This window comes from Haliotis rufescens, unplaced genomic scaffold, assembly GCF_023055435.1.
Source record: "Haliotis rufescens isolate VD_foot unplaced genomic scaffold, xgHalRufe1.0.p SCAF_9, whole genome shotgun sequence".
Lineage (NCBI taxonomy): Eukaryota > Metazoa > Mollusca > Gastropoda > Lepetellida > Haliotidae > Haliotis > Haliotis rufescens.
Genome location: NW_025964383.1, coordinates 6,023,776 through 6,050,172, shown reverse-complemented (window position 1 = coordinate 6,050,172; position 26,397 = coordinate 6,023,776). Strand labels below are relative to the sequence as shown.

The 26,397-nt window shown below is 45.2% G+C and overlaps 2 protein-coding genes across 2 annotated transcripts in view; one reads left to right on the top strand and one right to left on the bottom strand.

Moving 5' to 3' along the window:
* LOC124151447 (muscleblind-like protein 2a) overlaps window positions 1–26,397 on the top strand; it is a 411,834-nt gene that overhangs the window by 73,648 nt on the left and 311,789 nt on the right. The window lies entirely within an intron of this gene.
* On the bottom strand, window positions 19,328–20,699 carry LOC124118725. The gene is made up of 2 exons (XM_046480964.2): window positions 20,296–20,699; window positions 19,328–20,188 (listed from the first exon to the last, which is right to left on the bottom strand). Exons 1-2 carry the CDS (start codon window positions 20,350–20,352, stop codon window positions 19,328–19,330), a joined length of 918 nt encoding a protein of 305 aa, XP_046336920.2. The 5' UTR covers window positions 20,353–20,699.

Genomic DNA, 26,397 nt, shown 5'->3' with positions numbered 1-26,397 from the left:
TGCACTCGCGCCCCAGCGGTTCAAAAGACCTCTTGACAAATTAGCATTTGAGGGATTCCTACCCCTGCTACAATGAACCAAATCTGCCCAATATCTCGTCTCCAAAGAAGAAAGACGTTGAAAAAACTCTTCCCAGACACATCTGTCGTACAGTGTAAAGTTTGCCATTGAAAAGTTAATTGATACCCGCTAATTAATGAGCGATGATTGATGACTAGGTCCTTTTCATTAAACTTGTGCTTGAAATTGAAGCTCTGAACAATAGTCAAGATCGGTACAAACACGTGACAGAGGTTAAATACCCGCATGCACATTGTGGCGCGTGTTGTATGATACTTGCCAAAAAAACAGATAAGAGTATTTCACCAGTTTGTGTGAAACGATCGTTCTTTTGCACAATACAGTATAGCGTGGTGTCCGAGATTGTGTCAACCATTTAGTATGGGACGGTGTCAGCCCTACTGTAGGGAACGGTGACAACCAGGGGTAGGGTGTGGTGTCAACCATAGTGTAGGGAGTGGTGTCAACCAGGGGTAGGGAGAGGTATCAACAAGGGGTAGGGAGTGGTGTCAACCATAATGTAGGGTATGGTGTCAACCATACTGTAGAGAACGGTGACAACCAGGTGTAGGGTGTGGTGTCAACCATAGTGTAGGGTGTTGTGTCAACCAGGTGTAGGGAGTGGTGTCAACCATAGGTAGGGTATGGTGTCAACCAGGTGTAAGGAGTGGTGTCAACCAGGGGTAGGGTTTGGTGACAACCAGGGGTAGGGTGTGGTGACAACCAGGGGTAGGGTGTGGTGACAACCAGGGGTAGGGTGTGGTGACAACCAGGTGTAGGGTGTAGTGACAACCAGGTGTAGGGTGTGGTGACAACCAGGGGTAGGGTGTGGTGACATCCAGGGGTAGGGTGTGGTGACAACCAGGTGTAGGGAGTGGTGTCAACCATAGTGTAGGGTGTTGTGTCAACCAGGTGTAGGGAGTGGTGTCAACCATAGTGTGGGGTGTGGTGTCAAACATAGGTAGGGTATGGTGTCAACCAGGTGTAAGGAGTGGTGTCAACCAGGGGTAGGGTGTGGTGACAACCAGGGGTAGGGTTTGGTGACAACCAGGGGTAGGGTGTGGTGACAACCAGGGGTAGGGAGTGGTGTCAGCCAGGGGTAGGGTGTGGTGACAACCAGGTGTAGGGAGTGGTGTCATCCAGGTGTAGGGAGTGGTGTCAGCCAGGTGTAGGGAGTGGTGTCAGCCAGGGGTAGGGTGTTGTGACAACCAGGGGTAGGGTGTGGTGACAACCAGGTGTAGGGAGTGGTGTCAACCAGGGGTAGGGTGTGGTGACAACCAGGGGTAGGGTTTGGTGACAACCAGGGGTAGGGTGTTGTGACAACCAGGGGTAGGGAGTGGTGTCAGCCAGGGGTAGGGTGTGGTGACAACCAGGTGTAGGGAGTGGTGTCAACCATAGTGTAGGGTGTTGTGTCAACCAGGTGTAGGGAGTGGTGACAACCAGGGGTAGGGTGTGGTGACAACCAGGTGTAGGGTGTGGTGTCAGCCAGGGGTAGGGTGTGGTGACAACCAGGTGTAGGGTGTAGTGACAACCAGGTGTAGGGTGTGGTGTCAGCCAGGGGTAGGGTGTGGTGACAACCAGGGGTACGGTGTGGTGACAACCAGGGGTAGGGTGTGGTGACAACCAGGGGTAGGGTGTGGTGACAACCAGGTGTAGGGAGTGGTGTCAGCCAGGGGTAGGGTGTGGTGACAACCAGGGGTAGGAAGTGGTGACAACTAGGTGTAGGGAGTGGTGTCAACCAGGGGTAGGATGTGGTGACAACCAGGGGTAGGGTGTGGTGACAACCAGGTATAGGGTGTGGTGTCAGCAAGGGGTAGGGTGTGGTGACAACCATAGTGTAGGGTTTGGTGACAACCAGGGGTAGGGTGTGGTGACAACCAGGGATAGGGAGTGGTGTCAGCCAGGGGTAGGGTGTGGTGACAACCAGGGGTAGGGTTTGGTGACAACCAGGGGTAGGGAGAGGTATCAACAAGGGGTAGGGAGTGGTGTCAACCATAATGTAGGGTATGGTGTCAACCATACTGTAGAGAACGGTGACAACCAGGTGTAGGGTGTGGTGTCAACCATAGTGTAGGGTGTTGTGTCAACCAGGTGTAGGGAGTGGTGTCAACCATAGGTAGGGTATGGTGTCAACCAGGTGTAAGGAGTGGTGTCAACCAGGGGTAGGGTTTGGTGACAACCAGGGGTAGGGTGTGGTGACAACCAGGGGTAGGGTGTGGTGACAACCAGGGGTAGGGTGTGGTGACAACCAGGTGTAGGGTGTAGTGACAACCAGGTGTAGGGTGTGGTGACAACCAGGGGTAGGGTGTGGTGACATCCAGGGGTAGGGTGTGGTGACAACCAGGTGTAGGGAGTGGTGTCAACCATAGTGTAGGGTGTTGTGTCAACCAGGTGTAGGGAGTGGTGTCAACCATAGTGTGGGGTGTGGTGTCAAACATAGGTAGGGTATGGTGTCAACCAGGTGTAAGGAGTGGTGTCAACCAGGGGTAGGGTGTGGTGACAACCAGGGGTAGGGTTTGGTGACAACCAGGGGTAGGGTGTGGTGACAACCAGGGGTAGGGAGTGGTGTCAGCCAGGGGTAGGGTGTGGTGACAACCAGGTGTAGGGAGTGGTGTCATCCAGGTGTAGGGAGTGGTGTCAGCCAGGTGTAGGGAGTGGTGTCAGCCAGGGGTAGGGTGTTGTGACAACCAGGGGTAGGGTGTGGTGACAACCAGGTGTAGGGAGTGGTGTCAACCAGGGGTAGGGTGTGGTGACAACCAGGGGTAGGGTTTGGTGACAACCAGGGGTAGGGTGTTGTGACAACCAGGGGTAGGGAGTGGTGTCAGCCAGGGGTAGGATGTGGTGACAACCAGGTGTAGGGAGTGGTGTCAACCATAGTGTAGGGTGTTGTGTCAACCAGGTGTAGGGAGTGGTGACAACCAGGGGTAGGGTGTGGTGACAACCAGGTGTAGGGTGTGGTGTCAGCCAGGGGTAGGGTGTGGTGACAACCAGGTGTAGGGTGTAGTGACAACCAGGTGTAGGGTGTGGTGTCAGCCAGGGGTAGGGTGTGGTGACAACCAGGGGTACGGTGTGGTGACAACCAGGGGTAGGGTGTGGTGACAACCAGGGGTAGGGTGTGGTGACAACCAGGTGTAGGGAGTGGTGTCAGCCAGGGGTAGGGTGTGGTGACAACCAGGGGTAGGAAGTGGTGACAACCAGGTGTAGGGAGTGGTGTCAACCAGGGGTAGGATGTGGTGACAACCAGGGGTAGGGTGTGGTGACAACCAGGTATAGGGTGTGGTGTCAGCCAGGGGTAGGGTGTGGTGACAACCATAGTGTAGGGTTTGGTGACAACCAGGGGTAGGGTGTGGTGACAACCAGGGATAGGGAGTGGTGTCAGCCAGGGGTAGGGTGTGGTGACAACCAGGGGTAGGGTTTGGTGACAACCAGGGGAAGGGTGTGGTGACAACCAGGTGTAGGGTGTGGTGTCAGCCAGGGGTAGGGTGTGGTGACAACCATAGGGTAGGGTTTGGTGACAACCAGGTGTAGGAAGTTGTGTCAGCCAGGGGTCGGGTGTGGTGACAACCAGGTGTAGGGAGTGGTGTCAGCCAGGTGTAGGGTGTGATGACATCCAGGGGTGGGGTATGGTGCCAACTAGGGGTAGGGTGTGGCGTCAACCAGGGTTAGGGGTTGGTGCCAGCACTGAAATTCTCATTGGTCCTTTTATGAAATCTATCCTTACTTAAGATCGCATAAGGCGAGATGAGGCGCTTTAATCTCTCCCCGTCTTTTGAGAAAAGAAAAGCAATTAGGCTAACGAATCTCTTGATCCCAGACCGAGTGTGCTACGATAGAGGAGAAAACGGCGGGAAAACACGACGTATCGTCTGTTACTATGACATCAAAAAGACTTGGGCAGATTGCTCACTGTTTGTCTTCTTTTGAAAGGCTCCTGTATATTACGTCCTTCTATTTGCAGCAAAAATTGTTCTCTTTGTGCATTGCCGAACTCCTTGCAGAATGGACGACTATATTTCCAATGGAATTATCGCCAATACTCTTGTTCGCATCAAACAGGGTTATATAGATGTAATGACGGTCCTTGGGGTCAGTCATTAACATCATTGAGAATAAAATTTCGGCATCAAAGAGGGCGTAAAGTGAAACAAGCAGATGTATTAGTTTCATCTTTGATGGGCCTCAGCGATGACCAAATTGCATGATCTTTGTTCTCAAGGGCGTCCACAGTGCTGTGGAAATCTCAGGAAGAAAAAACACCACAATCCACATAGACACTGTCATGTCAGACAATACCACAATCCCACACAGACACTGCTATGTCAGACAACACCACAATCCCACATTGACACTGCCATGTCAGACAACACCACAATCCCACATAGACACTGCCATGTCAGACAACACCACAATCCCACATAGACACTGCCATGTCAGACAACACCACAATCCCACATAGACACTGCCATGTCAGACAACACCACAATCCCACATAGACACTGCCATGTCAGACAATACCACAATCCCACATAGACACTGCCATGTCAGACAACACCACAATCCCACATAGACACTGCCATGTCAGACAACACCACAATCCCACATAGACACTGCTATGTCAGACAACACCACAATCCCATACAGACACTACCATGTCAGACAACACCACAATCCCACATAGACACTGCCATGTCAGACAACACCACAATCCCACACAGACACTGCCATGTCAGACAACACCACAATCCCATACAGACACTCCCATGTCAGACAACACCGCAATCCCATACAGACACTGCCATGTCAGACAACACCACAATCCCATACATACACTACCATGTCAGACAACACCACAATCCCACATAGACACTGCCATGTCAGACAACACCACAATCCCACATAGACACTGCCATGTCAGACAACACCACAATCCCACATAGACACTGCCATGTCAGACAACACCGCAATCCCATACAGACACTGCCATGTCAGACAACACCACAATCCCACATAGACACTCCCATGTCAGACAACACCACAATCCCACACAGACACTGCCATGTCAGACAACACCACAATCCCATACAGACACTACCATGTCAGACAACACCACAATCCCATACAGACACTGCCATGTCAGACAACACCACAATCCCACACAGACACTGCCATGTCAGACAACACCACAATCCCACATAGACACTGCCATGTCAGACAACACCACAATCCCACATAGACACTGCCATGTCAGACAACACCACAATCCCACATAGACACTGCCATGTCAGACAACACCACAATCCCACATAGACACTGCCATGTCAGACAACACCACAATCCCACATAGACACTGCCATGTCAGACAACACCGCAATCCCACATAGACACTGCCATGTCAGACAACACCACAATCCAATACAGACACTACCATGTCAGACAACACCACAATCCCATACAGACACTGCCATGTCAGACAACACCACAATCCCATACAGACACTGTCATGTCAGACAACACCACAATCCCATACAGACACTGCCATGTCAGACAACACCGCAATCCCACATAGACACTGCCATGTCAGACAACACCACAATCCCACACAAACACTGCCATGTCAGACAATACCACAATCCCATACAGACACTCCCATATCAGACAACACCAAAATCCCATACAGACACTCCCATGTCAGACAACACCACAATCCCACATAGACACTGCCATGTCAGACAACACCGCAATCCCACATAGACACTGCCATGTCAGACAACACCACAATCCCACACAGACACTGCCATGTCAGACAATACCACAATCCCACACAGACACTGCCATGTCAGACAATACCACAATCCCACACAAACACTACCATGTCAGACAACACCACAATCCCACACAGACACTGCCATGTCAGACAAGAACACAATCCCACATAGACACTGCCATGTCAGACAACACCACAATCCCACACAGACACTGCCATGTCGGACAAGAACACAAACCCACACAGACACTACCATGTCGGACAAGAACACAATCCCACACAGACACTGCCATGTCGGACAAGAACGCAATCCGACACAGACACTGCCATGTCGGACAAGAACACAATCCCACATAAACACTGCCATGTCAACCTCCATCACAATCCTATCATTTCGAAAATTTTGAAAGCTCGCGGCTACTTCATACCTCTCCTTAATGTGTGAAGCGGCTCAATAATATGCCCCTACTATGCGTATAAGGATGGGTTGGGTGCATGCTCCTCGACACAGGATTTAGGATTTTAAGACCTCCGTTCCTTAGACGTCACTGTCACGGTATATATTCAGAATGCGCATGTAATTTAGGTATATAAGTAAGCTATTTCTGTTTGACCTTTTGGTGTTCTGTATACTTTCTACAAAAGGGTTAAACCGATAGTCGACCTAAGATATAATTCTGATACTCGTTTGAGAACTAATATTTGCTTAAACTCACAAGTGAGCATCTCTGCATAGCGACTCGTTTCAAATATAACTTTGAGATTACTCCCGTCCCTCTGAGCCAAGAGACTAGAAGCCAAACCCAATTACGTAAGAGAAAATTGTCTTGTAAAAATGTTATTCTTCTACTAGGATTGCCTTTGATGCTGGTGCTCGGAGCCTGGAATAAAATGCAGACCGGAGACTAAGTCCAATCGCTCTGGGACCAAGACGAATGGCGGAAAAATGAACTACAGCGACCGCAAATAACAGACGACATGTTTTCAACATTTCCATGTGAAAAAATGAGTATCGCTAACATCGATTTCTTTTGAACTAGGCCAAGAATTATGCTGATTAAAGCCTTACGTCTCTCAGGCCCAACGCTCTGGATCTGTCGCTCTGTAATGGTAGAAAGATAGAGTCGAGCAACTTAAGTATGGATGGTGGCTGGCCTCTGGAGCAACGTTCACTTTAAGGTGTTGCTTAGAGTTGGCTCTGTCGTGAACAGGAAAATTAAAAGCATATATATATATATATATATATATATATATATATATATATATATATATATATTATCTGCGAAATAAGCTAAGCTGGGGTGTTGTATGGTGAAGTACGTACACTTAAAGTAACAAATACATGACATAATCCATTAAAACATTTACAGGTGACATCAGACTATTTGCGAGAGTTATCCATCCAGCTATTTGTAACAGCGGCTTTCTCAGCCGCTGCTCGTCAGCACATTTTGCCCCTCGTCTGATTCGCTGCTAATATGGCGGATTACAGCCGGAACGAAAGCGACACATTCCTACAACCCTTTTAGAGTTTCAATCGATCTGCTCGCTGGAGGGATGCGAGGTGACAGACTTTTTCAAATATCCGGCGAAGAATCACTGTCTTTCGTTATTGTTCAAAATAAAAACGGAAGCATGTTCAATGAGTTCGGAGAGTGATCACGCCATTTTGTCGTCTGCTTGTTTTGATTCACGTTCGCCGCACGCGCGCTCTGAGGCTCCGGGCTGAGCCATATGCAAATGACATTGAACTTTTTTTTGTTAATTGCGCCTGTGGTAATTCTATTGCTTTTAGAGACGAGATTTTGTTAGCAGCTACATAACATGATACTTTCTAACCTCGTATTGATTCACCCGAGCCCGGCCTTCCCTACCAATATTCAAAATTTAAATTTCGGCCTGATTGCGTTTCGCACATCGATCCCAATTTTCACAATTTTCTGGCGGGTAAATGTGCTCAGTGATCCCAGTAATGAGAGTTGAGAGTTGTGCGCGTGTTACGTGAAAGGTCATGCGATGTCACAGATAGGCGCGTCTCGGGTCATTTTGACCTGATGAGGACAGGGTTCAGATAAGGAGACGTGCTGTTTGTTTTATCTTTTTTTCGGGTCAATAAGATAAAAATGGGAATGGGTTTTTTCTTCGATCGAAAATAATCATTACCTGTAGGATGAAAATTTTAGTAAAAACTATCTTGAGTTTATTGAAGGGAATTATAATGTAAACAATAACAACGTTTCAGCATCCTCCGTTATATACGCCCGCTGGCCCTAAAGTTTATCTGTAGTCTACTGCTGAGGTGGAACACATACCAGTACGAGGTTTAACATTGTTGCCAATATTTGATCATTTTTATTTTTGTGCACATCAGAAATCCCTAAGCCTTTGATTTGACTTTAAGTGTTATAGAATAGTATTTAAAAAGAGGAATAAAATATACAGATTATTTTTAAGTATACCTGCGTCATCTTTCATCATCTTAGAATATTAGAAAATCACACGAGTGTGTGTGGGTGCATGTGTGTTTGCGTTTGAGAGAGAGAGAGTGAGAGAGAGAGAGTGAGAGAGAGAGAGAGAGAGAGAGAGAGAGAGAGAGAGAGAGTATGTGTCTGCGTGTGTGTAAGGGAGTTTGCGCGTGCGTACGTGCGTTTGTAGGTAATTAATAGAAATTAGTTATCAGAGCTTTCACCAAAGTACAATCTTTCCCTTTTGCTTGGGGTTCACAGATATCCACAGATATATCAGGATATTTGTAAATATTACTTATTTGAAAATGCAGAAGCAGACGAATCAAATAATTCCGACATGAAAATGGCTATAACTTGCCTTGGGGTAATAATTGTAAAATTTGAAAAAAGCCCCGAGGAGACCTGTAAAAAGGCTGTCTCCTGATGACTTTAATAAAATCTTGTTTTATCCGGGCTCGTCACGTGCGTCGAAAACCGTCGCGTGCTAAACAGAAGCCGGTGGTAACATTTGAAATGAGAGTGGTAATTTTACCCAAGTTAAGATCAATATCATAGCAAGCAAGTCACTTTCAGCGTAATTTCAACTCCCAATTCGTGTGCTTGATTACACAATGTTGATTGTTACTCTAGATTACACAAGATCTCGTTCTGAAGCAGTCGCGCGAGACCTTGAGTGAGATTCTTGCCTCCTAAATGAAAGAGGTCGCGAGAGCTTGACGTGATGTCACTTGTCAAGGAGCAAATTAGATCAGCACAAATTGATTCCCCAAGGACAAAAATTCGATTTTCTGTTTTCCCAACTTCCTTTGCTGAAAGCCCACTGCATGCACCTGCTTTACTTCCTACCAATGTTGCACCGTGTCAACCAATCTCCATATTTCACCCACCCAAATCTTCTCTGCACGTGCCGAGCTCTCTATAAATCATGATAAATTTCGGATTATTCTTACCTGACATGTAAAATCTCCCCATTTCATCCTCCCTCTAAGATGTCTGTGCTATTGATGGGTCTCAACCTGAACGCCTTTGGACATAGGATGAAATGTTCGAGGTTCGCATACTAAACACGTTTTAGAAAGTTTCCGTTTTTACGAGTCATACCTATCGCAAGGGCAAAAAACAAATTAATACAGCAACTACATATGAACAGTCTATATATCAGCTGCTAGTGTTTTTATTATTTATTGAAGAGTGCGTGGAAAACGTTCTACCCCGTTGATACAATATATATATTTCACCTATTTACATCAGGATGCCATGATATAACATACAGAAACATCATAAAACAGTAAAAAATAATTGCGTGTAGAATATTTTGCTCGGATCAATTGTATTCCTTCAGTGTGGCCATCGTCAAAATCAAATGTGCTACTTCCGGTCCAAGGACTTCCTACAAGAGCATGGGGGAATCAATCCAAGTCCTTTTGAATCAATTTCCGATACGAAAATGTCGCTGTTTCTTTGCACAAACAGCAACTTTGAAATGGCGGGTCAGGACGTGCCAGGACACAGAGTCCTCCCTGGGTACAATCGATATTCCACCACTCACATCTCACACAACAGGTCACATGACCTGGAGGTGTGGCGCAGGGAAGGCAGTCCCGACCTCTACACGAACATTGACGTAGAACGTCACATATGACAACATTTGTCTTTTCCGGTTTAATTAGTTTGGCGCAATTAACAATACTAGTAATAAAATTTGACACATGTATTGCGCCGGTCTGGCGTCGACCAAAGCCTCAAATAAAACTTTGATGCCACCAATGTCCAGGGGCTAAAAAGTTTAAAGCCGTTCCAGGTCCAGAGAAACAAGTGGGACAAGGAGCTTTGATCTCTGACTAGTTCATGTGGGACAATCAGCACCGGTACTGTGAAATATGTATATGGGGAAGATTAAAAGGATTCGTCTGTCGACCACGAACATACACTTGATAATGATGAGTCATTAGATCCACGGGTGAATGTACAAAGCGATTATGACATATGTGAACAAAGGGTTAGACTTGAGGAGATATGACAAAGGAGGCTGTTATGGGTGCTGGTCCGCCTCGTGATGAATGCAGATTGTCACGCACATATTAGACAGAGATAAAATACTTCAAAATAAAATATTCATTACAGCTGGAATTGCACTTCAAAATGATGCGAGGTTTTTGTGATGGATTAGAAATGTGAGAGTGCACTCAGAAACACACAAGCATTCGGCTTCACAACATAAATAACCATTGATTTACTTCAACTTACAACTAAATATCATAGTAATGTGTACTGGATTACAACAATCCATTTCCAAGGTGTACTGATGAGTACCTCACCATTCATTGTCTACAACAACCTAGTCTCAAGGTGCACTGATGAGTACCTCACCATTCATTGTCTACAACAACCTAGTCTTAAGGTGCACCGATGAGTACCTCACCATTCATTGTCTACAACAACCTAGTCTTAAGGTGCACTGATGAGTCTCTCACTGAACCACGTCTCAAGGTGCACTGATGAGTCTCTCACTGAACCACGTCTCAAGGTGTACTGATGAGTACCTCACCATTCATTGTCTACAACAACCTAGTCTCAAGGTGCACTGATGAGTCTCTCACCATTCATTGTCTACAACAACCTAGTCTCAAGGTGCACTGATGAGTCTCTCACTGAATCACGACTCAAGGTGCACTGATGAGTCTCTCATTGAATCACGTCTCAAGGTGCACTGATGAGTCTCTCATTGAACCACGTCTCAAGGTGCACTGATGAGTCTCTCACTGAATCACGTCTTAAGGTGCACTGATGAGTCTCTCACTGAACCACGTCTCAAGGTGCACTGATGAGTCTCTCACTGAACCACGTCTCAAGGTGCACTGATGAGTCTCTCACTGAACCACGTCTCGAGGTGCACTGATGAGTCTCTCACTGAATCACGTCTCAAGGTGCACTGATGAGTCTCTCACTGAATCACGTCTCAAGGTGCACTGATGAGTCTCTCACTGAATCACGTCTCAAGGTGCACTGATGAGTCTCTCACTGAATCACGTCTCAAGGTGCACTGATGAGTCTCTCATTGAACCACGTCTCAAGGTGCACTGATGAGTCTCTAACTGAACCACGTCTCAAGGTGCACTGATGAGTCTCTCACTGAATCACGTCTCAAGGTGCACTGATGAGTCTCTCACTGAACCACGTCTCAAGGTGCACTGATGAGTCTCTCACTGAACCACGTCTCAAGGTGCACTGATGAGTCTCTCACTGAATCACGTCTCGAGGTGTACTGATGAGTCTCTCAGTATACATTGTCAACAACAACCAAGTCTCAAGGTGCACTGATGAGTCTCTCACTGAATCACGTCTCAAGGTGCACTGATGAGTCTCTCACTGAATCACGTCTCAAGGTGCACTGATGAGTCTCTCACTGAATCACGTCTCAAGGTGCACTGATGAGTCTCTCACTGAATCACGTCTCAAGGTGCACTAATGAGTCTCTAACTGAACCACGTCTCGAGGTGTACTGATGAGTCTCTCACTGAATCACGTCTCAAGGTGCACTGATGAGTCTCTCACCGAATCACGTCTCGAGGTGTACTGATGAGTCTCTCAGTATACATTGTCAACAACAACCAAGTCTTAAGGTGCACTGATGAGTCTCTCACTGAACCACATCTCAAGGTGCACCGTCACCCGTCACATATAACAATGTACATGCCCCACACATATAACAATGTACATGCCCCACACATATAACAATGTACATGCCCCACACATATAACAATGTACATACCCCACACATATAACAATTTCAATACTCCTCACATATAACAATGTACATGCCGCACACATATAACAATGTACATGCCCCACACATATAATAATGTACATGCCCCACAAATATAACAATGTACATACCCCTAACATATAACAATGTACATACTCCTCACATATAACAATGAACATACTCCTCACATATAACAATGAACATACCCCACACATATAACAATGTACATACCCCACACATATAACAATGTACATACCCCACACATATAACAATGTACATACTCCTCACATATAACAATGTACATACCCCACACATATAACAATGTACATACTCCTCACATGTAACAATGTACATGCCCCTCACATATAACAATGTACATACCCCTCACATATAACAATGTACATGCCCCTCACATATAACAATGTACATACTCCTCACATATAACAATGTACATACCCCACACATATAACAATGTACATGCCCCACACATATAACAATGTACATACTCCTCACATATAACAATGTACATGCCCCTCACATATAACAATGTACATACTCCTCACATATAACAATGTACATGCCCCTCACATATAACAATGTACATGCCCCTCACATATAACAATGTACATACTCCTCACATATAACAATGTACATGCCCCTCACATATAACAATGTACATACTCCTCACATATAACAATGTACATGCCCCTAACATATAACAATGTACATACTCCTCACATATAACAATGTACATACCCCACACATATAACAATGTACATGCCCCACACATATAACAATGTACATACTCCTCACATATAACAATGTACATGCCCCACACATATAAAAATGTACATACCCCACACATATAACAATGTACATACTCCTCACATATAACAATGTACATGCCCCTCACATATAACAATGTACATACCCCTCACATATAACAATGTACATGCCCCTCACATATAACAATGTACATACTCCTCACATATAACAATGTACATACCCCACACATATAACAATGTACATGCCCCACACATATAACAATGTACATACTCCTCACATATAACAATGTACATGCCCCTCACATATAACAATGTACATACTCCTCACATATAACAATGTACATGCCCCTCACATATAACAATGTACATGCCCCACACATATAACAATGTACATACTCCTCACATATAACAATGTACATGCCCCTCACATATAACAATGTACATACTCCTCACATATAACAATGTACATGCCCCTAACATATAACAATGTACATACTCCTCACATATAACAATGTACATACCCCACACATATAACAATGTACATGCCCCACACAAATAACAATGTACATACTCCTCACATATAACAATGTACATGCCCCTCACATATAAAAATGTACATGCCCCTCACATATAACAATGTACATACTCCTCACATATAACAATGTACATGCCCCACACATATAACAATGTACATACTCCTCACATATAACAATGTACATACCCCTCACATATAGCAATTATATAACACATTGTATGCATACAAATATATATCACATTGTATGCAGGTACATATAACACTGTATGCATACAAATATATAACACAGTGTATGCATGTTCATTTAACACAGTGTACGTATACCAGTATATAACAGTGTACTTGTACTTGTAATAACATTTGTATGCATACAAATGTATAACACTGCTTACATACAAATATATAACAGTGAATGCATGCACATATATAACAGTGTACACGTGTAGATATATAAAACAGTGTACGCATACACATTTATAACACAATGTACACATGCACGCGCCTAACACAGCGAACGCTTACAATTGTAACATAATGCATGTATGTCTTATGTACGAAGGGCGAGTAGGATGTCTGGACCTCTCAGTTTGCAAGTTTCCATTTTCAGCAATGACATTGAAGAACGAGTTATCTCCCATGGTATTTCTCGGCCCGTTCTTGGTCTTCAGCTTCAGCCTCATATAACTGCCACAGCATTCAATACATGAAGTGACAGGTGCTCGTTTACTTATCAAGGAGATCTGGTCTATGACAAGTGTTATCAGGGCCTCTGATTGTTGGCTCTCTCTCTCTCTCTCTCTCTCTCTCTCTCTCTCTCTCTCTCTCTCTCTCTCTCTCTCTCTCTCTATTCATACAGATCGTAATGACGCAAGATTAAAGAAGCACATTGCGATTTTTTACAGAGGTTTTTTTTTCTCTGTTTGATTACGTACATTCACATACGTACTAAATTGTCGATATCAACGATGAGTTGCATCTGTGTGGACCTTCTTAATTCTAGAAGGTTAAACAACATTTGGGTTTATAAGTAACTAAAACTGTGACTCTCTCTGTATCAGACACAATCAGCTTAGCGGGTGGACGGTCCAAATGATTTATTATGTTTAACACACGTGTGTGTGTGTGTGTGTAGGGGTGTGTTGGGGGGGGGGGGGGGGGGGGGGGGGTTATAGGGCATGGCTGAGGGGGTCGGGATAGGATGGGAGCGAGTTACAGGGCATGGTTTTGGGGGCGGGTCGGTAGGGTCGGGGTGAGAGGTTTTTCTTATGGGGCATGGTTGATTGAGTCGAGGTAGGGTGGGAGTTGGGTATAGAGCATGGTTGAGGGGGTCGTGATGGTGGGACGTCATATTTTGTACAGGGTGTGCACGGTGGGACGTCATGTGTTGTACTGGGTGTGCACGGTGGACGTCATATGTTGTACTGGGTGTTCACGGTGGAAGTCTTATGTTGTACTGGGTGTTCACGGTGGACGTCATATGTTGCACAGGGCGTTCACGGTGGGACGTCATATGTTGTACTGGGTGTTCACGGTGGACGTCATATGTTGTACAGGGCGTTCACGGTGGGACGTCATATGTTGTACTGGGTGTTCACGGTGGACGTCATATGTTGTACAGGGTGTGCTCGCTGGACGTCATATGTTGTACAGGGTGTTCACGGTGGACGTCATATGTTGTACTGTATGTTCACGGTGGACGTCATATGTTGTACTGGGTGTTCACGGTGGACGTCATATGTTGTACAGGGTGTTCACGGTGGACGTCATATGTTGTCCTGGGTGTTCACGGTGGACGTCATATGTTGTACAGGGTGTTCACGGTGGACGTCATATGTTGTACAGGGTGTGCACGGCGGACGGCATGTGTTGTACGTACGTTTTATATTTGATGCCAAAACATGATGCGGTGAACAACAGGGTGAGGTGAGATAATTACTGAGTCTCTGATAAATAGCAGGCGACAGTGCTGAATACAGGCGCTCGTTATCATGGCAGCACCACGTTTAACACTATCAATGTCACACAGATTCAACACGGCTATTGGGTCAATGAGTCTCACGAAAAGATCCCAGCGAGGTGACCCAAGCCTCTAATAACGTTAGGAATGGATTTTAAATACATGCGTGGCCCATGCCTGTGCTGTGCCATGCGAAGCTCCCTTGATGAACCACAGAGAAAAGGACGCAGTTAAATCGAAGGTGACTAGCTCACGACGCCAGGTGGAGGCCCTGGCGATGGGGCGAAGCGAATTTAAATAGATCGTGTTCTTTACTGCCACAGTTTGCACGGCAGTTTACGGCTTTTTTGTGCGAGTCATTAAATATTCATTTAGAGGTGGAAATATTCATGACGTCTAAGCTCGAGGTGTTGGCAGTAATAAAATGTTGTGAGTACATCTCGCTTCAGTGCAGCAGGATCAGACAGTTCACTATGTCGGCCTGTGTCATTTGTCAAACACCCAAGGGAAATTATGGTTTAGAATGTGGAAAACCAACTACAAGGTGACAAACGCATGTTTAAATTCACAGATAATATCGCATTTATAGAGCAGTGTGCACTAATGACTTTATGAGTGTCATTAATATGTTATTCTCATGCGCGGTTATGAACGGGTTAATTGCTTTACGAGCAGAGAGATTTGCTAATTTGCTCTTTATCATGAAGCACACATAGTGGTGTACACGGAAATGTCAGCTGTTAAAGGATATCAACATATTGGGATATGGCATCTTACGCTCCCAAACAAAAAATCACAACTGAAATAGTACAACGAATGTTTCTTGAAACTCGGCGATGCCAGCATGAGTATTTGTGTATACAAACACGTATGATTAACTAACTATACGCATCAAACACGCATTTCCGATCTCTCCTTCAGTTTTAGTGTCGCCGTATCATTAGATGTGTTTTAAGTGCTTTATAAACCAAATCCACTTAGCGTTTTATATAATATTGACAGCCATAGTAGTACTATATTGGGTATATTATGAATCTTGGTTTTTCAAGCAAAACAAACATATAAATATGGTAAATATACAGCTAGTGTTGACATATGAGTTTGTTTTATGTCAAGATACTTAATGTATTAGGAAAATATAACGCGTATCATTAATTTACAATTTTTTATATTGTTTCAGTGCTGTCTGTCCCTCAATAAACATAAACATGTTGCATTTACGTTTTACATCATCAGTACCTGAAATAATAAAGCATTCTTAAGTTGTATATGTTTCAACCCTTAAAGCAGTTAGCTAACACGGTAGTAGAAGAATGCATGGTGTTAATGTACAGCTCTTGAAAGATCCTCAACTCCCAGGACCCCAACACTCGCGAAGAAAACACGTACACCAACAGTTAAGACACTAGATGAATGTCAGGTACTCCTGCAGCAGTCCCGCCCCTCCTGCGGGGTCACTCTGCCCTCTGGCAGGTCACGTCGACCTACCGCGATCCGCAACATACCGCATTCCCCTGGATATGATAGAGGAGTGATAAAGTGTCCTACATTTCCTGATCGCTGGGTCTCACCTCGCCACAGACGCTGATAGACTGTTGTCTGTACCCAAGAGGTGGCACACATACATGTTGCTAGACATGCCAGTAAACATAAGTAGATAATTGCGCGTAGGTATTAATCGCCAATAGTAAACACACGAGGAAGTGCGCTATCTGTTTCAAAAGCGCCTTAGATCTAACCGGGGAATTCCCCCTTCTAATATAGTGCAACATTTATCAATATATCCTTTACCATGTTCATATATATAGCACAACGTATTTACATGCATGAAGCATACAACAGCTGGTGGTTATGTACTTTGCGGGGGAAGGTGTAGCTTTACATCATAGCTATGTGCTAACTAACTTCTGTGTGGAATGCCAAAGTTATCGTCACCGCACACTGAAAAAGTTTGTACATGCATATGCACTATGGTTTGAATGACAGATTAGACGAAGATTTCATAGAAACCTATTCTTGTCCGCGCCTGGACGGAGTCAAATGTCAGACTTCCTATTTGAAGTAAAGGTCCGTGACTTGTGAGCGGAACCTCCTTTGGAAGAGACATGAAAGCTTATACCTGGCATCCATTCTTGCCGACCTCAATATTTTAAAACATATTGCTGCAGATATTTCTGTGAAAGGTTTACATATACTCTGCGCATGAAAGCAATTGCACAACAATAGATTTCGCTTATTAAAATATGATATCATAATAAATCATGAACACTATGTGTCGTATCCTGGGTTCTGGATCCATATAAACATCTTCTTACATACATATTTCATATTGAATGTGTTCCGGTAGGTGACCAACGTTTCAGCTATCACGTGTGTGGATGCATGTGATGGACTGCACTAATCTTGTAAGATGTCGTCATTATTCTGCTGGCTGGGTGTTCTTAACGTGTACATGAAATGTGTGTATCCCACTATATATACTGAACCGCAAAAGGAACGTCACCCCAAGTAATATTGCATGAGAAGTTGTCATTTAAATATCTGGGTAATTTTTGTCAAAGTTTCTTATATACTGAGTCAAATTAGAAACTTCACATTTTTAAAAGTTATCCCATATATGATATACAACGGACAAATGTATCAGAGAAGGTAATTTTTAATCACTAATGTCCAAAGAAGGAATTTAATTAACGGCGGTAACCATAATTTGTTCCAAGCACCTACGGTATTCGGTAATAACATCAACAGTTTAAATCATGAGTCCCAAACACGAGAATCTGATGGCACACAAGTTCAGTAGCGTGTATGGCCACCATGTGCGTTGACAACTGCCACACAACGCCTCCGCATGGACCTTGTGATGCTTGTGAGTACATGATTGGGAAGACGACGCCATTATTGCTGCAAAATGGTGCCAATATCTTGCATATTCTGTGATTGATTCTGGAGAGTGCCAGACTTCTGCCAAGAGCATCCCAGACGTGTTCGATGGGATTGAGGTCGGGAGACCTTGACGGCCAGTCCATGACGATGACTCCCGCATTCTGAAGGAAATTCCTTGTCAAAATTGCTGTGTGGGGTCTGGCATTGTCGTGTTGGAAGATCAAAGCGGGTCCATGTGCTACCATAAAAGGCAGAAGTTCTGGTGCCAGTACCTGGTCGCGGTAAGCAGCAGCGTTGAGGTTGCCACGGTTCCATGACAAGAAGCCTAGAACGTGCATTGCCACAGAAAGCACCCCACACCATGACACTTCCGCCTCGAAATCTGTCAACTTCCTGTACACAACACTGGGCGTAACGTTCATGACTGCGCCTCCACACCCTCGCCCTACCATCAGCAAATCGAAGATTAAATCGGGATTCATCACTGAAGACGACTTGATTTAGTTGGGTAGGAAGAAGGGGGTATTGTGCACCCCCCGGAAATCAATTTCTAATTGGTGTTTCTAAACTGGAAAACTGTCATAGAAAACGATTTGCTATGTTAAAAAGTTGTCAAAATGTCCCACGTACCATTTTTATGCAAATTAGTCGCCATTACTGGAAAATGCATATTTCGTCATATCTCAGCCCATAGTGCAGATAGCTCAATACTTAAGGTGTCTAAACCCATGTTTTGAGGGTCTAAGAGCGTTATAAAACTATTCTTGAAATGATCAGATGTGTTATTATGCAAATTATTGCAGCCATTAGTGAAAACTCTATTTTTCGCCATATCTTGGCCAATATCAATGATAACTGCAGACATAGAGCGTATGGACCTATGTTCTGAAGGTCAAGGAATATAAAAACATAAATACATGTATATATATTTTAAAACAAATTTATTTTCTGATGGTTCAAGAACACAATAACACTATAACACAATAACATTATAAGTGTCCTTGTACATGTAGAATGTATGCTAGCATGTCCAAGCATGCTAAGTATGCAACAGAACAGCTAGGACTGGGCCATACAATTCTGTAAGTTACAGTCAAATTCTTTACTCATCACTCATCATCACTTTCATCTAAACTGTCAAACTCATCATTTTCATCGTCATCTTCATCAACAACATGTTCATCTCCTTCCCGATCACCAGCATCCAGGAGATCAACCAGCGAGGTTGGTAGGACAGGACCATTTGACCACATTGGTTCCAGGACTCCTTGGTCAGTTCTCATCCACCCCTGCTGCTCCTCGTAAGGCTTGGGTTTCTCCACAAAAGGTTGGTCAGCTCGCTTGTACAAAGCAACCCGATGGTTCACACGCTGAATGTGTGGCTCCAAAGCAGATTGGCATGGGGGAAGGCGAGCTAGGTCGACCTTAGACTTGGAAGTGAGTTTCTTGTCCTCTCCCACCATTTTGCAGAGCAGCTTGACACGGACGGCGTTCACAGAAGACTCACGACACTGTCCGTACATCAGACATGTGAACTGCTCTAGCTGCTTCATCACCTGAGGCTTGACGTTCCAGTCGTCACCCAGTTGCCTGAAGGCCTTGTGGAACCTAGGATTCTTTTCCAGCTTTTTCAGTGGCCCAACCTTTCCCTTGCCTTTAAAGGAACTTGTGCAATCCTCTCCACTGAAGACATAGTAGGCAAGGAGAGTTGCACAGTAGTCTTCTCCTAGAGACTCAGCAAGGTCAGATACGTTGACAAGCTGTCTGTGCTTCCCCGATCCTGTTTCCAGGTACACAGTCAACTTGATTGAATGGGCATGATGCAGTAGAATCACAAAGATGTCTGTATCTGGGGTTCTGACCACAGCGTCTTTGTATCCTAGTGCAGCGGCATGATGAAGGTACAATACCACCCTTGTATCGGTCTCTTCCTGGTTGCTGTAGATTGAGGGGAGGTCCTGCACCTCCACCTGGAACAAAGAGGCACTGTATTTAATTATTTTGATAGGAACACTTAAATTGACTTGACGTTTACAAAATATTACGGAAGTAGACTAGTAATTGAATACCATCTTACCTCGCCATCCGTTATAACAAGTTGATGGGCTCTACCTTCCACAATGAGGACTGCCATCTTTGTTCTCTCCAGTCTAGAAGCGGCCTGTTTATCAATCGCGCAACAAGAGCTGACATAGTTGCTTCTTGTTGTCGTCGTTTGCAAAGAAGCTCTTGAAGTCGTATGGCTTTCTGGTCGCTGGTCCAGCTAGAATGATCTTTTCTGAGCTGCCGCGCCTCAGCCTCTCTTGGGCTTTGATAGATCCGGGATGATAACTGTCAGTCGAGAACAAAAAGTGCTTTTTGGCTACCATCTGATCGAGGATTTGTAGGCATATCTCACCACAGGTTGGGGGAAGGTTGGTAATGGTATGGAGCAGTGCCATGCCATCCTGTATGAACAGAGCGTCCTTGGGGTAGGGCAGATCTTCTGGGATGGCGCCTTCCAGAAGGTAGTGCAAGAGGATGGCTTTGTTGGTCTTAGAGAAAAAGCCATCTGGTGACCCAAGGCTAGGAGGCACAGCCATAAGACAGTACTTCATGAGCTCTGCCAAGTCCAGTGGTTTATCTAGACTCTGAGACTTGACGAGGAGTAGGAATGCCAGGTTGCTTTGCTCCTGATACTGGATGACCTGAAAGTAAAGGTTTACCTAGTAAAACAGTTTGACGCAGCCTTTGAAAGACAATGAATAAAGTATTGAATAGGACACAGGCTTCGAATTTATTACCTTTCCGTGTGAGGAGGTGATGGTGATTATCTTGTTGCCAGCTTCCATTGTCTTCAGTTTCTTCCTCTTGATAGGGTCGAAGAAGCTTGTAGGCTCTCTGCTCTGCAGGCGTTTGATGAAGTCAGCTTTGGCGGCCTTTCCCACAGCTTCTGCCTGGCGCACGTCTACTTCAACATCAGCGGGAACAGGAGCACCGGAAGCCAATGAGTAGATCCTGTCCTTTTCAACGATGGTGAACGGATTTGTGAAGTTACTGACCGCAGCAAGGACGTGCTGAACGGCTTCCTCACCCTTCTTGACCTCAGCTTTTTCCAACTCACGATGTCTTCCTGCCTTTGGGCGTTCTGGATCGTCGATGAGGTTGACCATCTCGAGGGTTCTTTCATAGAACTGGGCCCGCGCTGAGGTTGTGCGGCACCATCTCTGATATGCTCCAAACTGACTGTACAGTCCTGCGAAGCCACCTGAAAGCATCCATCAAATGTTGCATTGACAACATAAAGTGTATGTACAGGTTCTTTCTACATTTCATGATCGATGCATAGATGTTACTGGATGACATTAATGGTTTACCTGGGGATTTTGCAAAATGCATGAATGTTTCTTCCATTGTTTGTTAGGTAGACCTCCAGCCAGGTTAGATATCTGTCGATAAAAGTATTCATGATATAAGCAATCATTAGATAAGAACATAAGGTTATGGAGATTCATATCAAAGTTCTACAAACCTGGAATAGTTTTGCCCATCGAATGCAAAGAAGAGTGCCGCCATCTCTCAATTACACTTGTGAAACAGCTGGATGTTGTTAGTCTTCACGGAGTGGAGGAGCATGAAGATTAGGTGACAGTGTCTGATAAATGACATCCAGAAAGCTGCCGTCTTCCCCAGGTGGCCATTGAGAACCTTTTCCTCATATGCGTGATACCTGTCAAGAAATGTTCCAGTGTGAGGGTCATTGAGGGCTTCGTTGAGACTCTGTCGATTGCAAGACTGAGTCATGTTCAGAAGAGCAACCGGGTCACTGAAGGTGATGTTCTCCTCCTCTGCAAATTGTTCAATCAACAGCCTCTCCATTGCTTCACACACACTTTTGAGACAAAAAATAGACTTGGCATAGGCCTTCCCACTGATAACATTCTTGAGGGATCCACTTGTGACCAGCTGTGCCTCAAATAGAATCTCTGTAAATCCTGAGCCAGCCATTTTGTGGCCGGTGAGCATACCGATGTAATTCATAGACGTGTGGAATGGCCCAATCGTGACAACGTGACTAGCGAATTCATCTGGCCATCGCCAGATGATGGGTAGGGCTTTCATGCAGACACCTAGATCGAATGTATTCAGGACCCACGTCTGACCCACTTCAGCCGTGGCTGCCTCCGACCGCTTCAGTAGCTCGTAGACGCCGCAGTTATCCGTTATAGGTTGATGGATGGGTGTGAAGTAGTCCACCGTTGATTTTCTTGGTGGTGGGGCACCAGTTGCAGAGGTGAAGCCTCCTAGTCCTGGTACAGGCTGCTTGCCACTGCTTCCGATGTACCTGCTGAACAGCCATAACTTGTACTCTTTCATCTGAGCAGCATAGACTGCGTCATTCCCTGCAGGGGGTGTGTATGATGAGCCTTCGGGAAACTTTGGGCCAATGCGAGTGAAGTGCAGCGGTGGGAGAGTTCCTGGCGTGTCTACCTTCAGGCTTCGCTGCTGTGACTTGCCGATAATAGGCAAAGTTCGGACCCTAGTGCTCTCAAATCCAGGCTTGACCTCCTGCACCATGATTCCCCCAGCACTGTTTACAATGTTGCTGCCATGCACATTTGTTGTGGTCTTGTTCAAATTGTCCCACTCTGAATGGAATACAACGTTTCCTTCTCCTGTCACAATCTGGGGTGTCAGATGGGTTGAGGCTGCATCCGTCGCCTTGGCCAGTGCAGTTTCCAACTCCAAGCCAAAGTCATAGCTCTCAGAGTGGCCAAGCCGATGCAATATCGTGGTGAGCTGCTTGCTTCTGAACAAGTGCCTGACAGTCACACAGAGAAGCACGTGTTTTGGTAATTTCCACTGTCCCTCTGATACAGCACGGCATAAGTCTTGCCCGATGGAGAACACTATACGATTCAACTTCTCCTGCGTTTCCACTTGTTCTTTGCCGGCCAAAACCATGTTAAGGAATCGGACGAGGTCTGGAGGCAGGACATTTTCGCAACTGAGTTCCATATTGTCGGATGTTGGCGGCCACAGTTGGTCTTTTGAATCTTCGAAAGCCTGCAGAATGTTACGACGAAGACGGAGAGCGACGTCCCGGTACTTGTCTGCACTTCCAAGGACGTAAGCTTGAGCAAGAGCATCGGCAACAGTGATAACCGAACTATGCACAAGCCAGAATGAAAAGGCATCCTTTGTGTTGTCCGGGACCTTCGTGAAGTTGACCTGATTTTTGATCGGGTTATTTTGAAGCCGTTTCAGCAACTTCTCAGAACGATAGTTCTGGTTCTCATAGCCATTGCGTTTCAATTCTTCGGGATATAATAGGCGCAAGGAAGACAGCAGTAGGACCTCATTCTGTTGGACAACATGCATTTGAATGTTCTCCAGTACGAAGTCGAGTGCCTTTTCATGTGCAGCTGACACACGGGCATGCTCCGTATCCTTTGGCCCTTCAGCCCTGCGAATCCCACGTTCATAGTTAGCAAATGCTGTTCGGAAAGATCTCAAGCACGATGGATGGTGTTTGGCCTCAACAGCAAAGAGATCCTTGTTTTTCACCAGTCGATGAAGTTGATCTAGACCCATTTTCTCAGCTCGTGATTCGATTTGCCGCCATGCATTTTCTTTGTTCTTCCAGGACGAGAACAGCTCAGCTCGTTCAGTTTTACGGTCACCATCTTTGACCTCTAGTTTGTCACAGAATATGCACTCTGGGGGGAAGATAGGTCCAGTGGAAGACCTTCTACGAGGGGAATGATGTTGTTGCGAGGTTGATGCTTGCGATTCTGTTTGATCTCCCAGAAGATGGAGGTTGCCAGTAAACCGCTGATAACACTGTCGATCATATCCAACACTTTGCAGGTCATCTGGCAGAGATGCAGGGATGTGGTCGCACACTGCTTGCATACGATACGGGGACCCATGTGGTTGGCGGAGACGTCTCTCCCGGATTGTATGAATTTGCCAGAGTTTTTCAGCAACAGTTCCTTTAACATTACTGAATGGTGTGAATCGACCATGATCAGATAAAGATGGCACATGAAGGATGCATGCAGGTGGAGCGTGTTTGGAAGGTCCAGGATCTGCGATCTTTTCACGTTTTCTTTTAGACATGGTTGCTAAATGTCTACACTGCCACCACCACTGTTAATCTGCAATCTGTAATGTCTACTACCTCTACTACCACTGTTTATTATAAGACCTGAAAAATACCACCACACATGCTAATCTAGAATTTCTACCACCTCTACTACCACCTCTACATGTAGTAGTAGAAGTGGCAAAAGCCACCTCTACTACTACATGTATTTCTACCACCACCGACATTAATGTGGAATGCAAAGCAAAGCTGAAACAACACCAAAGATGCAGTACACATGCTGTTATGTTGCATAGAGACATGCAAAGGACATATTAGATCACCCCGCGAGTAGTTTTATTGTGTTCTTTGACCCTTTGAACATAGGTCCGGACACTTAATGTCTGCTGTTATCATTATTATGGGCTGAGATATGGCGAAAAATAGATTTTTCGCTAAGGGCGGCAATACTTAGCATACTCACATGTCTTAGACAGATCTGATCACTTCAACAATAGTTTTATAATGCCCTTGGACCCTCAAAACATGGGTTTAGACACCTTAAGTATTGAGCTATCTGCACTATGGGCTGAGATATGACGAAACATACATTTTCCAGTAATGGCGACTAATTTGCATAAAAATGGTACGTGGGACATTTTGACAACTTTTTTAACATAGCAAATCGTTTTCTATGACATTTTTCCAGTTTAGAAACACCAATTAGAAATTGATTTCCGGGGGGTGCACAATACCCCCTTCTTCCTACCCAACTAATTCAAATTCCTCTTGGCCGTCGTGCTTGAAGGTGAGCAGTTCTCAGACGGTTTCGAACAGTTTGCGCACTCAGTCTACCCCTAAACAGTTCATTTCTGGTTGATGTAGCCGTCAAAAATCGGTTACGGAGGTGACGTAAGACAATCTGACGATCCTCTGCATGTGACGTCACACGTGGTCGACCTGGCCGAGGGCGATCATCGGTGGTACCCGTTTGCTGTAGACGCGTCTGTAAATCATAAACAGTCCGTCGACTACAACTCATCGTCCTTGCGACTTCAGCTACGGACGTTCCCGTCTGCAACATGCCGATGGCACGTTCACGTTGCACATTTGAAAGGCGTGGCATGACAAATGGCCGTAAAGACTTTTGTTTTCTTGTGTTTTTCTTTTTTTGTTAATGACTGCTAACAAGTATGGATGAAAACACATGCGGTATTATGGCCACGTGACCAGTTGCACGTGAAAAAACACTTTTGCCACTTTAGTGCTGTGCACATGATTTTGATCGACTCACCTGCACAAAAACGGGTGTTATCTGAAGACAATACGTGGCCATTACTGTTTAAATACACAATAAGGGCCCACAATGATAACTGGTCAAAATGTTTAAATTTTAGGATTGTGAAGTTTTTAATTTGGTTCAGTATATTTAACATTACCTTGTCCGTAAAAATGAGATTTGATGATAAAAAAAACAAAGCAAATGACAATAAAACCGATAGCCCAAACGCATCACGGCAACGGCCATGGTAACCCGATGGACGTAAGTTCCGTGCAAATTGAAATGCACATGCCACATTTCTTGCCCTATGCAAATCCACCCAGATCAGATAACATTCATTCGTTTTTGAATTGCTACCACATGCCAAGATTGACAAGAAATCAGCGACACCAAAACCTTGGACGATTGCAAGCTGGAAAAAACCGCCCGGCAAGTATCCAATGCATTTCAAGTCCACGTAAGGACCATATACAGGCTCCAGCAACGATACCAGACCACCAACACTACAGATGACCGACCACGCAGTGGAAGACAAAGGGTCACTACCCGACGTCAGGATCGTCAGATTGTCCGACATCATCTTCAAGATCGCGTTGTTACTGCTGCGGAAACTGCTCGACAGACCATGGGGACACACCAGCGACACATTGCGTCGACGAGAGAGAGAGAGAGAGAGAGAGAGAGAGAAAGAGAGAGAGAGAGAGAGAGAGAGAGAGTCTAGCAACGCCGTGAGAAACGTTATTCGGATGCTTGTGTCGTTGAGAGAGACTCGTTGGGTGGTCCGAGCATCATGGTGTGGGGTGGAATTGGTCTTGCACAGAGTGTTCTTC